The sequence below is a fragment of the Lolium perenne genome, chromosome 6, assembly GCF_019359855.2.
Source record: "Lolium perenne isolate Kyuss_39 chromosome 6, Kyuss_2.0, whole genome shotgun sequence".
Lineage (NCBI taxonomy): Eukaryota > Viridiplantae > Streptophyta > Magnoliopsida > Poales > Poaceae > Lolium > Lolium perenne.
In genome coordinates this window covers 102,184,651-102,201,745 of record NC_067249.2, presented here as the reverse complement: position 1 = coordinate 102,201,745, position 17,095 = coordinate 102,184,651, and the positions used below count along the sequence as shown (strand labels likewise).

Genomic DNA, 17,095 nt, shown 5'->3' with positions numbered 1-17,095 from the left:
TTGCTGCTGTGAGCTTCATTGCTTCCTCTTGGGGTTACCATCGAACGTGTGAGTTAAACTCCATCAAGCTATTTTTCTGGCGCCGTTGACGGTGAGATCAAGACACGCTGCAAGGGGAGTCTCCACTTCTCAATCTCTTTACTTTGTTTTTGTCTTGCTTAGTTTTATTTACTACTTTGTTTGCTGCACTAAATCAAAATACAAAAAAATTAGTTGCTAGTTTTACTTTATTTGCTATCTTGTTTGCTATATCAAAAACACAAAAAAATTAGTTACTTGCATTTACTTTATCTAGTTTGCTTTATTTACTGTTGCTAAAATGGCCAACCCTGAAAATACTAAGTTGTGTGACTTCACAACCACAAATAATAATGATTTCTTATGCACACCTATTGCTCCACCTGCTACTACAGCAGAATTCTTTGAAATTAAACCTGCTTTACTTGAATCTTGTTATGCGAGAGCAATTTTCTCGCAGTGTTAGTTCGATGATGCTGCTGCCCATCTTAATAATTTTGTTGAACTATGTGAAATGCAAAAATATAAAGATGTAGATGGTGATATTATTAAACTAAAATTGTTCCCTTTCTCATTAAGAGGAAGAGCTAAAGATTGGTTGCTATCTCGCCTAAGAATAGTATTGATTCATGGACTAAATGCAAGGATGCTTTTATTGGTAGATATTATCCCCCTGCTAAAATTATATCTTTGAGGAGTAGCATAATGAATTTTAAACAATTAGATACTGAACATGTTGCTCAAGCTTGGGAAAGAATGAAATCTCTGGTTAAAAATTGCCCAACCCATGGACTGACTACTTGGATGATCATCCAAACCTTCTATGCAGGACTAAATTTTTCTTCGCGGAATTTATTGGATTCAGCTGCTGGAGGTACCTTTATGTCCATCACTCTTGGTGAAGCAACGAAGCTTCTTGATAATATGATGATCAACTACTCTGAATGGCACACGGAAAGAGCTCCACAAGGTAAGAAGGTAAATTCTGTCGAAGAAACCTCTTCCTTGAGTGATAAGATTGATGCTATTATGTCTATGCTTGTGAATGATAGGACTAATGTTGATCCTAATAATGTTCCGTTAGCTTCATTGGTTGCACAAGAAGAACATGTTGATGTAAACTTCATTAAAAATAATAATTTCAACAACAATGCTTACCGGAACAATTCTAGTAACAACTATAGGCCATATCCTTATAATAATGGCAACGACTATGGTAATTCTTATGGGAATTCTTACAACAATAATAGGAATTCACCCCCTGGACTTGAAGCCATGCTTAAAGAATTTATTAGTACACAAACTGCTTTTAACAAATCTGTTGAAGAAAAGCTTGGGAAAATTGATATACTTGCTTCTAAAGTCGATAGTCTTGTCATTGATGTTGATCTTTTGAAATCAAAAGTTTTGCCTAATGAGAATCATCATAATAAAATTGTTACTACAGCAAATGCCATTCAAGTTAGAATTAATGAGAATATAAGATTAATGGCTGAACTGCGTGCTAGGTGGGATAGAGAAGAAAATGAAAAACTAGCTAAAGAGAAGAATGTAGCTAAAGTTTGGACTATTACCACCACTAGTAATGCTAATGCTACACATGTTGCTGCACCTCCTACTAATACTAATAAAAGAATTGGTGTTAGCAATGTTTCCACTTCTAATGCAAAGCGCGAAAAACTGAAACTGCCAAAATCATTAAATCATGTGATAAAGCTGCTGAAATTTTTTCCAACATTGGGGATGATGATCCCATTGCTTTAGATTATAATGGTTTGAATTTTGATGATTGCCACATCTCTGAAGTTATAAAGTTCTTGCAAAAACTTGCTAAAAGTCCTAATGCTAGTGCTATAAATTTGGCTTTCACGCATCATATTACAAATGCTCTCATAAAAGCTAGAGAAGAGAAACTAGAGCGTGAAACCTCTATTCCTAAAAAGCTAGAGGATGGTTGGGAGCCCATCATTAAGATGAAGGTTAAAGATTTTGATTGTAATGCTTTATGTGATCTTGGTGCAAGTATTTCTGTTATGCCTAAGAAAATTTATAATATGCTTGACTTGCCACCGCTGAAAAATTGTTATTTGGATGTTAATCTTGCTGATCATTCTACAAAGAAACCTTTGGGTAAGGTTGATAATGTTCGTATTACCGTTAACAATAACCTTGTTCCCATTGATTTTGTTGTCTTGGATATTGAATGCAATGCATCTTGTCCCATTATATTGGGAAGACCTTTTCTTCGAACTGTTGGTGCTATTATTGATATGAAGGAAGGTAATATAAAATATCAATTTTCTCTCAAGAAAGGTATGGAACACTTCCCTAGAAAGAGAATGAAGTACCCTTTTGATTCTATTATGAGAACAAATTATGATGTTGACACTTCGTCTCTTGATAATACTTGATACACACTTTCTGCGCCTAGCTGAAAGGCGTTAAAGAAAAGCGCTTATGGGAGACAACCCATGTTTTTACCTACAGTACTTTGTTTTTATTTTGTGTCTTGGAAGTTGTTTACTACTGTAGCAACCTCTCCTTATCTTAGTTTTGTGTTTTGTTGTGCCAAGTTAAGCCGTTGATAGAAAAGTAAGTACTAGATTTGGATTACTGCACAGTTCCAGATTTCTTTGCTGTCACAAATCTGGGTCCACCTCCCTGTAGGTAGCTCAGAAAATTAAGCCAATTTACGTGCATGATCCTCAGATATGTACGCAACTTTCATTCAATTTGAGCATTTTCATTTGAGCAAGTCTGGTGCCATTTTAAAATTCGTCAATACGAACTGTTCTGTTTTGACAGATTCTGCCTTTTATTTCGCATTGCCTCTTTTGCTATGTTGGATGAATTTCTTTGATCCACTAATGTCCAGTAGCATTATGCAATGTACAGAAGTGTTAAGAATGATTGTGTCACCTCTGAATATGTCAATTTATATTGTGCACTAACCCTCTAATGAGTTGTTTCGAGTTTGGTGTGGAGGAAGTTTTCAAGGATCAAGAGAGGAGTATGATGCAACATGATCAAGAAGAGTGAAAGCTCTAAGCTTGGGGATGCCCCGGTGGTTCACCCCTGCATATATCAAGAAGACTCAAGCGTCTAAGCTTGGGGATGCCCAAGGCATCCCCTTCTTCATCGACAACATTATCAGGTTCCTCCCCTGAAACTATATTTTTATTCCATCACATCTTATGTGCTTTTTCTTGGAGCGTCGGTTTGTTTTTGTTTTTTGTTTTGTTTGAATAAAATGGATCCTAGCATTCACTTTATGGGAGAGAGACACGCTCCGCTGTAGCATATGGACAAGTATGTCCTTGGTTTCTACTCATAGTATTCATGGCGAAGTTTCTCCTTCGTTAAATTGTTTTATGGTTGGAATTGGAAAATGATACATGTAGTAATTGCTATAAATGTCTTGGGTAATGTGATACTTGGCAATTGTTGTGCTCATGATTAATCTCTTGCATCATATGCTTTGCACCCATTAATGAAGAAATACATAGAGCATGCTAAAATTTGGTTTGCATATTTGGTTTCTCTAAGGTCTAGATAATTTCTAGTATTGAGTTTGAACAACAAGGAAGACGGTGTAGAGTCTTATAATGTTTTCAATATGTCTTTTATGTGAGTTTTGCTGCACCGGTTCATCCTTGTGTTTGTTTCAAATAAGCCTTGCTAGCCTAAACCTTGTATCGAGAGGGAATACTTCTCATGCATCCAAAATACTTGAGCCAACCACTATGCCATTTGTGTCCATTATACCTACCTACTACATGGTATTTTCCGCCATTCCAAAGTAAATTGCTTGAGTGCTACCTTTAAAATTCCATCATTCACCTTTGCAATATATAGCTCATGGGACAAATAGCTTAAAAACTATTGTGGTATTGAATATGTAATTATGCACTTTATCTCTTATTAAGTTGCTTGTTGTGCGATAACCATGTTTACTGGGGACGCCATCAACTTTTCATTGTTGAATTTCATGTGAGTTGCTATGCATGTTCGTCTTGTCTGAAGTAAGGGCGATCTACACTGAGTTGAATGGTTTGAGCATGCATATTGTTAGAGAAGAACATTGGGCCGCTAACTAAAGCCATGATCCATGGTGGAAGTTTCAGTTTTGGACAAACATCCTCAAATCTCTAATGAGAAAAGAATTAATTGTTGTTGAATGCTTAAAGCATTAAAAGAGGAGTCCATTATCTGTTGTCTATGTTGTCCCGGTATGGATGTCTAAGTTGAGAATAATCAAAAGCGAGAAATCCAAATGCGAGCTTTCTCCTTAGACCTTTGTACAGGCGGCATAGAGGTACCCCTTTGTGATACTTGGTTAAAGCATATGTATTGCGGTGATAATCCAGGTAGTCCAAGCTAATTAGGACAAGGTGCGGGCACTATTAGTACACTATGCATGAGGCTTGCAACTTATAAGATATAATTTACATGATGCATATGCATTATTACTACCGTTGACAAAATTGTTTCATGTTTTCAAAATCAAAGCTCTAGCACAAATATAGCAATCGATGCTTTTCCTCTATGGAGGACCATTCTTTTACTTTCAATGTTGAGTCAGTTCACCTATTTCTCTCCACCTCAAGAAGCAAACACTTGTGTGAACTGTGCATTGATTCCTACATACTTGCTTATTGCACTTATTATATTACCCTATGTTGACAATATCCATGAGATATACATGTTACAAGTTGAAAGCAACCGCTGAAACTTAATCTTCTTTTGTGTTGCTTCAATGCCTTTACTTTGAATTATTGCTTTATGAGTTAACTCTTATGCAAGACTTATTGATGCTTGTCTTGAAGTGCTATTCATGAAAAGTCTTTGCTTTATGATTCACTTGTTTACTCATGTCATATACATTGTTTTGATCGCTGCATTCACTACATATGCTTTACAAATAGTATGATCAAGATTATGATGGCATGTCACTCCAGAAATTATCTGTGTTATCGTTTTACCTGCTCGGGACGAGCAGAACTAAGCTTGGGGATGCTGATACGTCTCCGACGTATCGATAATTTCTTATGTTCCATGCCACATTATTGATGTTATCTACATGTTTTATGCACACTTTATGTCATATTCGTGCATTTTCTGGAACTAACCTATTAACAAGATGCCGAAGTGCCGATTCTTTGTCTGCTGTTTTTGGTTTCAGAAATCCTAGTAAGGAAATATTCTCGGAATTGGACGAAATCAAAGCCCAGGGGCCTATTTTTCCGCGAAGCTTCCAGAAGTCCGAAGGAGAGACGAAGAGGGGCCACGAGGGGGCCACATCCTAGGGCGGTGCGGCCCCCCCTTGGCCGCGCGGCCCTGTGGTGTGGGGCCCCCGTGCCGCCTCTTGACCTGCCCTTCCGCCTACAAATAGCCTCCATGACGAAACCCCCAGTACCGAGAGCCACGATACGGAAAACCTTCCAGAGACGCCGCCAACGCCGATCCTATCTCGGGGATCCAGAGATCGCCTCGGCACCACCTGCCGGAGAGGGGAATCATCTCCCGGAGGACTCTACGCCGCCATGGTCGCCTCCGGTGTGATGTGTGAGTAGTCTACCCCTGGACTATGGGTCCATAGCAGTAGCTAGATGGTTGTCTTCTCCCCATTGTGCTATCATTGTCGGATCTTGTGAGCTGCCTAACATGATCAAGATCATCTATCTGTAATTCTATATGTTGCATTTGTTGGGATCCGATGAATAGAGAATACTTGTTATGTTGATTATCAAAGTTTATCTACGTGTTATTTATGATCTTGCATGCTCTCCGTTACTAGTAGATGCTCTGGCCAAGTAGATGCTTGTAACTCCAAGAGGGAGTACTTATGCTCGATAGTGGGTTCATGCCTGCATTGACACCTGGGGACAAGTGATGAAAGTTCTAAGGTTGTGTTGTGCTGTTGCCACTAGGAATAAAACATTGATGCTATGTCTAAGGATGTAGTTGTTGATTACATTACGCACCATACTTAATGCAATTGTCTGTTGCTTTGCAACTTAATACTGGAGGGGTTTCGGATGATAACCTGAAGGTGGACTTTTTATGCATAGATGCAGTTGGATGGCGGTCTATGTACTTTGTCGTAATGCCCAATTAAATCTCACTATACTCATCATGATATGTATGTGCATTGTCATGCTCTCTTTATTTGTCAATTGCCCAACTGTAATTTGTTCACCCAACATGCTGTTTGTCTTATGGGAGAGACACCTCTAGTGAACTGTGGACCCCGGTCCAATTCTCTTTACTGAAATACAATCTACTGCAATACTTGTTTCTTGTTTTCTGCAAACAATCATCTTCCACACAATACGGTTAATCCTTTGTTACAGCAAGCCGGTGAGATTGACAACCTCACTGTTTCGTTGGGGCAAAGTACTTTGGTTGTGTTGTGCAGGTTCCACGTTGGCGCCGGAATCCCTGGTGTTGCGCCGCACTACATCCCGCCGCCATCAACCTTCAACGTGCTTCTTGGCTCCTCCTGGTTCGATAAACCTTGGTTTCTTTCTGAGGGAAAACTTGCTGCTGTGCGCATCATACCTTCCTCTTGGGGTTCCCAACGAACGTGTGAGTTACACGCCATCAATGTCCAGCTCGATGACGGTGACGATGGCATCGATTTCCCCCTCCGGGAGGGAATTTCCCCGGCAGATTTCAGCCTGCCGGAGAGCTCTTTTCTCTCTGGTGTTTTCCGCCCCGCAGAGGCGGCTATGACTCTTCGCGACTATCCCCTGGAGCTTAGGTTTTTGGGACGAAGATGTACGCGAAGGAGAGGAGGCCAGAGGGGGCTGTGGGCCCCCTCCCCACAAGGCGGCACGGCCAGGCCTTGGCCCACGCCGGCCTGTGAGGTGGGCCCACGGCGGCCCTCCTCGGCTCCTCCTTCTGGCTCCCTTCGTCTTTTGGAAAAATAGGATTTTTCATATAAATTCCGTCAATTGTTGATCTTCCGAAATATTGCATTCCGACGGCGCTTTTTCCAGCAGAATCCTGACTCCGGTGCGCGATCCTCCAATAATCATGAAACATGCAAAATAGATGAAATAACATAAGTATTACCTCTAAATATGAAATATATCAATGAATAACAGCAAATTATGATATAAAATAGTGATGCAAAATGGACGTATCACTGCCAAGCAAGTCCAATGACTTCCATCCAACGGGCCGCAGTCACTGGCGTGTCCATTCAGCACCTCACGCGAAGGCATCGGCACGAGGTTACCAACGGTTGTGTTAGTCTCTAAAACTAACCAGCTACTTTCGGTGGAACGGTACCGGTGTGATCCGAAAGAAAATATTGAACCCCTTAATTGCTATGTGATCGCTATGAGACGCGCCGTGGAGATGCTCTTAAAAGACGGGAGTGAACATGGTCACCCGCGATGCGACGCCGGGCTGTTAAAAAGCTAGGATCATCTGGGGTAGATCTAAGGCGGGTAAGACTGTATCTGTAGAAGATCTATCTGTGCACTAAGAGAGATAGATAGATCGAGAGTGGGCAGATGGTTTACCTTCTCCCTTAGAGGTTGAACCGTCGGACGCCGACATGGTGACGGCGGCGGATGGAGTGGATGAGCGGTGGCAGTGGTGGAGCTTCCCGTCGGCTCAGCGCTAACCCTAGATCGGATTGGTATGTCGGTGGGGCGTACGGCAAACGCGGTAAACCTTGTGTCGAGTGCCACCAGCCCCACCACTCTATATAGTGCAGGCGACAGGGGCCCACCAACCAGCTAACGGTTGGGCGCCCCCGATCTGGGCGCGGTCAAAGGGCACGTCGAGCCGTTGGGCTCCAACGTGGTGGAGATCAACCTAACATTCTCCCCTTTGATCTCAACTTTACTTTTAACTTTATACTTTTATTTTATTCATTTCATTTTAGATCAGTCCATAGGGCATGTTTCATCGTCACAGCTCTATTGCCGATAGAATCAGACAGCCACAATACACTTCTCTGTTTTGAAACAAATTCTTTCACTTTTGGGCCTCTTATGATCCAGGATAGGTAAGACTTTCCCTTAAACCCATGCCGGCTACGTGCTCCTTGAGCACGCTGGGTGGTAAGCCTTTCGTTAGCGGATCCGCAAGCATATCTTTTGTCCTTATATGCTCGAGACTTATAGTTTGATCCTGGACCTTGTGTTTCACAACATAATACTTAACCTCAATTGGTTTCGTAGCTGTACTCGACTTGTTGTTGTGAGCATAAAATACTGCAGGCTCATTGTCGTAGTACATCTTTAGTGGTTTGTCAATACAATCTACCACTTTCAAGTCGGGTATAAATTTCTTTAACCATAATGCCTGCCCCGTGGCTTCATAACATGCTATAAATTCTGCATACATCGTGGATGATGCAACTATCGTCTGTTTGGAGCTTCTCCATGAAATAGCTCCCCCTGCGAGGGTGAATACATATCCAGATGTGGATTTTCTATCATCTTTATCCCCCGCAAAATCTGCATCTGAATACCCTCTTATTTCTAGGGAATCAGATCTTCCGTATGTTAGCATGTAACTCTTTGTGCCTTTCACATAACGCAATGCCTTCTTTACCACTTTCCAGTGTTCAAAACCTGGATTTTCTTGATATCTACCGAGTACTCCGGTGATAAATGCTAAGTCAGGGTGAGTGCACACTTGTGCATACTGTAGGCTTCCAATGGACGAAGCATATGGAACCGCTTTCATTTGATCAAGCTCGTATTGATTTTGGGGACTTCGATGTTTCCCAAAACTGTCGCCCTTGACTATAGGGGCAGGTGTGGCACTGCACTTATGCATATTATACTTACTTAGAATCTTTTCTAAATAAGCCTTTTGCGATAGTCCTAATACTCCATTGTTTCTCGGTGAATTTCTATGCCCAAAACATATGACGCTTCACCAAGATCTTTCATATCAAAATTTGAGGACAAGAACTTCTTTGTCTCTTGCAGTAGACTAACATCATTACTGGCAAGCAGAATATCATCCACATACAAGATTAGGAAAATATATTTCCCACTTTTAAACTTTGCATAAACGCAATTGTCCTCAATATTTTCTTTAAATCCAAATCTCTTAATTGTTTCATTAAACTTTAGATACCACTGTCTGGAGGCTTGCTTTAATCCATAAATGGATTTCTTTAGGCGGCATCCCATTTCTTCCTTGCCTTCCATGATAAAACCCTTGGGTTGTTTCATGTAGACATTTTCTTCTAAATCCCCGTTTAGAAATGCCGTCTTTACATCCATTTGATGCAACTCTAAATCAAAATGTGCAACTAGTGCCATGATGATTCTGAAAGAATCCTTACATGAGACCGGAGAAAATGTCTCATTGTAATCTATCCCATCTCTTTGTGTAAATCCTTTTGCCACAAGTCGTGCTTTATACTTTTCAACATTCCCATTGGAGTCATATTTTATTTTGTAGACCCATTTGCAGCCTACTGTTTTGGCTCCTTTAGGAATATTCTCTAAGTCCCAAACATGGTTGGCACTCATCGATCTCATTTCGTCTTCCATGGCCTCCACCCACTTTGATGAATCTGGGCTTCTCATGGCTTCTTCATATGAAGTGGGATCACCTTCCATATGAACTCTTTCTGTGTTGTAAACTTTGTAATCAGTCGAAATGGCTGATTTTCTAGCTCTTGTAAACCTTCTAGGTGCCACATTCTCTTGAGCATTCTGTTCCTCAACTTGTGGCTCAGCTTCTGGAGGTGGCTGTTGTTGCTCCCTTTCATGCTCAACAAATGGTTCATTCGGCTCCTAACGGACATGTTCCGAATTTTCACTCATCGTTGTCATGGGTGGAGTCACAACAGGCGCTTGCACCACAATCGCAGGGATCGTCGGTACAGGTGCACATGGTAGCGCAAAAAATGGCTCCTGAGTCATCGGATTAGGTGCATGCACCCTCTTCTCCTCAAGATCAATTTTCCGAGCTACCATGCTCCCCCTCATCATTTCGTCTTCTAAGAAGACAGCATGTCTCGTTTCCACAAACTTTGTATATTTGTCTGGACAGTAGAAACGATAACCTTTTGACTTTTCTGGATAGCCAATAAAATAGCAGCTGACTGTTTTGGTATCTAACTTTGCGATGTTTGGATTAAATACTTTGGCCTCAGCAGGGCTCCCCCACACTTTTAGGTGGTTTAGAGAAGACACTCTCCCTGTCCATAGCTCATACGGCGTTTTGGGCACCGATTTGCTTGGTACTCTGTTTAGAATGTGAATAGCGGGTTTTAACGCCTCAATCCACAATCCCAATGGTAGGGTGGAATAGCTCATCATACTGCGCACCATATCCATAAGGGTACGGTTGCGCCTTTCAACTACCCCATTCTGCTGTGGTTCGCTCGGCATCGAGTACTGGGCGACTATTCCAGTCTCCTGTAGGAACCTTGCAAAAGATCCAGGGACTTGGCCATATGGAGTATGTCGACCGTAGTATTCCCCTCCACGATCAGACTTGACTATCTTTATTCTTTTATCATGCTGATTTTCAACTTCAGCTTTGAATATTTATCCAACGCTTCTGTTCTTTCTTTTATTGGATAAATATAACCATATCAGGAGTAATCATCCGTGCATGTTATGAACGAATCATAGCCATCCACACTTTTCACAGGAAATGGTCCACATATATCGGTGTGAATTATTTCTAATGTTGATGTGCTTCAATTTGCACCCTTTTTAATTTGCTTTACACATTTTCCTTTAATGTAATCGATGCACTGTTCTATGTCTGAGAATTCTAATGGAGGACGAATATCATTTTTAACAAGTCTTTCTATTCTCCCCTCGAAATATGGCATAAGCGACAATGCCATAGTTTCGATGATTCATCAGTTCTTTTCTTTTGTTCTTTGTCCAACGCGGACAACACTTTTCATTCACATTACACACATACATCACTTTTTTCACGCAAATCGATCTTTTGGTCTGACCGGCTGTGGGGACCCAGTCCACCTCAGCACAAATCGACCTTCTTTTCTCCATTCAGTGTAGTTGTCACCTTTGAGGGTTGGAACATCCTTGATGCAGCTCATCAAGTAGTACCCTCCTTGTCACTTGGAGGAGGAACTCGCGGATCTGGACATGGCGAGGACGGCGGTGCGTGGGCGAGGTGGTGGTGGTGGAGCTTCCCGTCGGCTCAGCGCTAACCCTAGATCGGATTGGTATGTCGGTGGGGCGTACGGCAAACGCGGTAAACCTCGTGTCGAGTGCCACCAGCCCCCACCACTCTATATAGTGCAGGCGACAGGGGCCCACCAACCAGCTAACGGTTGGGCGCCCCCGATCAGGGCGCGGTCAAAGGGCACGTCGAGCCGTTGGGCTCCAACGTGGTGGAGATCAACCTAACACGGGCAAGATCCATGTCCGCGTTCTGCGCAAGCATCGACTGCCCCGGCAACGGAGGAAATGGGGCCTGTTTGGTTCCTAGCCACACTTTGCCAAGCCAAAGTTTGGCAATTTGGCATGTGTTTGGTTCTTGCCACACTTTAGAGCTGCCACACTTCACTAATCATATGGCCACTTGTCATAGAGTGAATTTTTTGCCAACTTTTGCCACACTTTGTGGCTTCCAAAATCCAAACCACACTTTTGTGGCTGCCACACTTGCCAAAGTTAAGCTTGGCAAACTGTGGTTGGGAATCAAACAGACCCATGGTCCTCGCCGCTCCTAGCAGTCTTGCACGAATACATAGCCAAAAACCATTCCGGTGATTGTATCGCCGGCTCGCCGGTGGCCACCTACGGCTCAACGTGGCGCGGCACGGCCGCACCGGGCAATTTTTAAATCACTTCGCCCGCAACGAAACCGAAAGAGGAGGCGTGGCCGCTCCACACCTGTCCTATAATCATCACTCGTGTCGACGTGTCGTCACGCCGGCACCCTTCTTCTTTCTTCTTTTACTTTTCTGTACAGTACTTTCTCCCGATTCTCGATGACAGAATGCACCAGGTCTCCTCCACATAACGGAGCCACGCGCCGGCCTGACACTCGTCGCGAACGGGCGCCAGAAGATCCGCCATATCCACGTAGCCGTTGGCGCCACATCTTTCGCCCGCCGGCGCGTCCACAGCCCGGGCATCCCAGCAGCAGCAGGACCACCACCGTCCGACCCATATCTCTCGAACCGCGTCCGTCCTTTAATTGCCCCACCACTCACCGCGCCGCGGCCGCGTCATTCATTCTCCGTTCCACTCCCTCGCTCACACCATGACTCCGCCGCCGCCGCGCCTCCTAATCGCGCGGCTCCTCCTGGCAATCCTCGTCGGCGCCGTCGCGGCCCATGGCCGCCTCCTCCCAGCCTCCGACGGCCTCCAGCGGACCGCCGACGACTCCATCGCCGCGCTCCGCCTACCGTCGGAGTCGGAGGGGTGCGAGATGACGTACGGGTTCCTGCCGTGCACGGACACGGCGGGCGGGAACCTCTTCCTCGCCGTCGCATACGGCTTCCTCATGTTCAAGTCCGCCACGTACCTCTCAGCCGGCAGCGAGCTGCTGCTCGAGATCCTCGGACCGGGCATCGTCGGCGGCCTCTTCCTCCCCATCCTCGGCGCGCTCCCGGACGCCTTGCTAATCCTCGGTCCGTTCCCTGCTCTCCCCCGTTTTTTTTTCATCCTGTTTGTTTCATCTCGTCAAAGCCCTTCCCCTTACTTTTTTTAAGAGAGAGCGGATCACACTTCGCCTTTGTTGCATCCTTGTCACCACTGATCGATCACTCCTCCTATAGTAGTTTTTTGATCGTTTGTGCTTAGCTGTGCATTTGCGTATTTTTTTTTTCTAGTTGAGCAGTTAAACTCATTCGTATTTTAAATATACAACTTGAGCTTTTGTTAATTGACACACTAGGATATAAGTTGATTGTTTTCAGATTGCTCGCCTCATGTGCCATGTGGTACAAGTTGACTATCCCGACGACTGAAAGTTCAGTTGTACACTGATTCGACTGAAAACATTAACCCTGGTGCTTGAAAATTGCTTAAGAGATGAACTAGTTGTTAAAATTTTATTTGGTCAGGCTGCACAGCAAGTAGATTTTAATCATATCAAGTGCATACGTGGACTGCTTCGACTGAAAATGTTAACCATGGTGCAATCGGATTGTTACGGGATTTCAAAATATCAAATATTTCTGTCTCACTTTTACAAACACTTTCAAGTTATATTTCATATGCATAATGTGTTTGTCTTTTCTATTCCAGTTTCTGGCCTCTCTGGCTCCAAGGAGGTTGCTCAAAGTCAGGTTTTGATCGGAATGGGACTGCTTGCGGGCTCCACAGTCATGCTTTTAACCATACTCTGGGGATCTTGTGTTGTTGTTGGCAAATGTGATCTCTCCGAGAATTCAACTACTGTTGATTCCCAAGATACCAAAGCCTTCAGTCTTTTTGGTATGTCAGATATTCACTCTGTTATTTCTCAAATTCTAGTATGGGGTCCTACCTGAGAAAATGCCATTAAGTTCAGCTCACATCTGGACTTCCAAGCAAACCGTTGACAATCTTACCATCTAATAGCTTCATAGAATTGTTTTCATTTTCATAGTCTTAGTCCACATCACTACAATAGTTTATATAGAGAGTCTAGTTCTTTAGTTTGGACTCAACGCTAGGCTTCATAAAACTCAATGTATTTATTGAGTCACAGAGGATAAGAAACTCTGGTATTGTTCTGTTCTTTCTGTTCCATAAACATTAATTTTCGACCTTATATCAGTATCATGGCTGCTAATACTTATCTTCTGTAGGATAAATAGTTTCCATGATTTTGATCCGTACAAACATGATGGATCCTGTCCTTGTGATGTTTTGCTGAATAACATCTGTACTGTTGTAGGCTCTGGTGTTTCCACTGATCTTCAGACCAGCTATGCAGCGAGAATCATGGCGATATCTGTTCTTCCATTTATAGTTGTTCAGATACCATCCATTCTGAAGCTCCAATCTGGTCATCGGTTAACTCTACTGCTTGGGCTTATAGTTGCAGTGTTACTTTTGCTCACGTACTGTCTATATCAGGTATATAGTGGCCTAAGGGAAAATTAAACTCTTTGTTTCTACCTTCTCTGCTCCTACTAATGACAAATTATCTTCTTCCAATGCAACATTCGCAAGTTTATGTACTGAAGTGTACATATGGAGCAAGTTTATGTACTCCGGGTGCATTTTACTATTTAATAATTATATTTCTTATGTACTGAAGTGTACATATGGAGCAAGTTTATGTACTCCGGGTGCATTTTACTATTTAATAATTATATTTCTCACTAATATTGCTATGTCAATTTGTCTTAAAATTTTATGAATATTTCATTGTGACACTATGAAATCTAGGAAATCATGTCTTTTGATTAAAATAAATAGTGCCTCTCTACCACCCACCTGAAATCTGGGGCACATGTTCATTTACGTGCCGCTAATTTTCCAAGGGTCAAGTGTGCATACTTACTGTTAACGACAATCATATTTTGATCTACATTTCTCCATTGACCAATTTCTGTATCTTCGATAAACAGATCTTTCAGCCATGGATCCAGAGGAGAAAATTAGAATACTCAAGACTGAAGCATGTAATGTCGGGACTTCTGAAACATGCTCAGATGCATACTTTTGGTCGCCTTATTGATGATGATGGCAGGCCAAATGTTTCTGTCATAGAGAAGTATGCCACTGGTCTGCAATTCGCCTTTTCCCTATTTTTTTGTCCAAGAAAACTCTTCTAAATGATATCCTGAGAATTTTCAGGTTATTTCACAAAATTGATCTGGACAATGATGGAAGCATAGAGCGTGGTGAACTACAAGCGTTCATCGTTGGCGTCAATTTTGAAGATATTGACTTGGATAGTAACCTCGCTGCAGATCAAGTCATGGCTGACTTCGATAGATCTCATAATAATTTCATTGAAAAGGGGGAATTTATTGATGGTGTCCTTAGATGGCTTGAAGAAGCTAAGCGTGCAGTTGCTTTTTCTGGTGTCTACTCAAAAAAGTTTATGGATGATTTTCACACTGTAAGTTTTTAATCACATGTATGTGCAGCTATTTTTTCCACAGAGATAAACTGTGTCATCCTGCAATTGTGCAGACAACAAGGGACGAACATACTGCGCTGCTTGACAAGGATGAAGAGGATGGTGAATCTATTGAAAATCCTACCTGGACCTGCTTTAAGGCCATTGCTCTTTTACTTCTCGGAACTGCAATGGCAGCAGCATTTGCAGATCCACTTGTTGACGCTGTCCACAACTTTTCAAGTGCAACGAATATACCTTCTTTTTTCATTTCCTTCATTGCGATGCCCTTGGCTACCAATTCCAGTGAGGCTGTCTCAGCAATTATCTTTGCCAGCCGAAAGAAGCAACGTACTTTGTCTCTAACATTCTCTGAGGTATGTCTGTTGGATGCCTTATGTTTCTGTTGACAATTGGAGCATCATACAATTACGTTCGTTCTGATTTATTTTTTGGTCTCAATATTTTCCACTTACCTCTAAACTTGCTTGGACTTATTTCTCCTATACTGTTAACCTAGTTATTTTATAACCATATGAATTCCAAGGTATTTTGCGAAACGATCTTTCAGAAAACAAGTTCTTACATACTGTGACTTGAGTTTCCTTGGCTTTTTAGTTTTAAGATGGATTATATTATTCAGGTTTTGCCTCTTTTAGATATATGATATTTTTCTAGGTTCTTCCTTTTTCTTTGTCAAACTGCAACCGGATATTTATTCCATCCGAAAACATATCAGACAAAATGCAAGATGGCAATCAGTGGATTTTAGATTATATGCAACATTAGTCTGATTTACCAAATATGGTCACAGATATTATACAATAGTTTTAAACATAAGCACACCACACCACATCACACCAATGCTCAAACTGAGGTTTGGAAGGCCAAGGATACTTTATGCTGTTAACAGAAAACGAATGCCTTGATGAATCAAGGTTTTGATTTTATAAATATATGATCTTTCAATGCCTAATGCTTGCGTGCAATGCCTTCCGTGGGAGGAAGAGCAATAATACTTTATTTGCAATCCTAAATCTGAGTATGCTTCAGTTTCTGCAGATTTCAGAAATTCCAATATATAATTTCATGTAATGTTGTCATTTTAACTGCAGGTGTACGGTGGAGTGACTATGAACAACACACTCTGCCTTGCCGTGTTCTTGTCTCTCGTTTACATCAGGGGCTTAACCTGGGACTTCTCATCGGAGGTCCTGGTGATATTCCTGGTGTGCATCATTATGGGCCTCTTCACCAGCTTCCGGACAACGTTCCCACTGTGGATGTGCTTTGTCGCCTTCCTTCTGTACCCATTATCGCTGATCCTGGTCTACATCCTCGACTACAAGTTTGGCTGGTCGTAGACCTGACCTGGATAGCGATTAGTTGATATGTGTGTGTTATAGAGGAGAGAAATGTAGGCATGGGCCACTTTTCTTCTGTTGTAAACCTCATCTGGTAGGCTGGTACGGTGTTCAGCTGGGGTGGATGCAGTGCAGACTACAGCTTTGACATCCTGCATACTTTGGACAGTCACTAATAAGCTAAGATGAACTCTGTAGTCAAAACGGTTCAGTTTTAAATACCTGGACCATGGGATGATCTAAGATGGGTTGCGTGTTCATGTTTGCAATTATGATTGTTTTACCACGCTCGGTAATAGACAGCCCAACCACTGGGATGATTGTTTTTGGAAATGGAGGTAAGATCCTCATCGAAAAGATGCATACAGCTTATATTTAATTGTATCCAAATTATAGTTCAAAAAGGCGGATCGGTTTGATTGTTTGACCGAAAGAACATAAACTGTCTTATGGTTTTTTATAAGTCAATGACCGTAGTAAGAGGAATTGATCTCGTGACCTTCAGCTAGGAAGAAATAGCACAACAAGTAAAACCCAATGCCACTTGTATTTAACATGCTTTGTGCTTACATAGTAAAATATACTATCCCCTATATATAGCTTTTATGATTATTTTGTTTCAAATTTACTTAAATTTTAATTAAAAATAATAAATCTTTGTTGTCATTGGATGAGAT

At 42.1% G+C, this 17,095-nt stretch overlaps 1 protein-coding gene across 1 annotated transcript; it reads left to right on the top strand.

Moving 5' to 3' along the window:
• The first annotated feature begins 12,180 nt into the window (after positions 1-12,180).
• On the top strand, positions 12,181-16,661 carry LOC127307512 (sodium/calcium exchanger NCL2). The gene is made up of 7 exons (XM_051338233.2): positions 12,181-12,625; positions 13,245-13,433; positions 13,879-14,060; positions 14,558-14,703; positions 14,787-15,054; positions 15,129-15,431; positions 16,170-16,661. The coding sequence occupies exons 1-7, from the start codon at positions 12,256-12,258 to the stop codon at positions 16,416-16,418; spliced, it is 1,707 nt and encodes a 568-aa protein (XP_051194193.1). The 5' UTR covers positions 12,181-12,255; the 3' UTR covers positions 16,419-16,661.
• Positions 16,662-17,095: the final 434 nt, after the last annotated feature.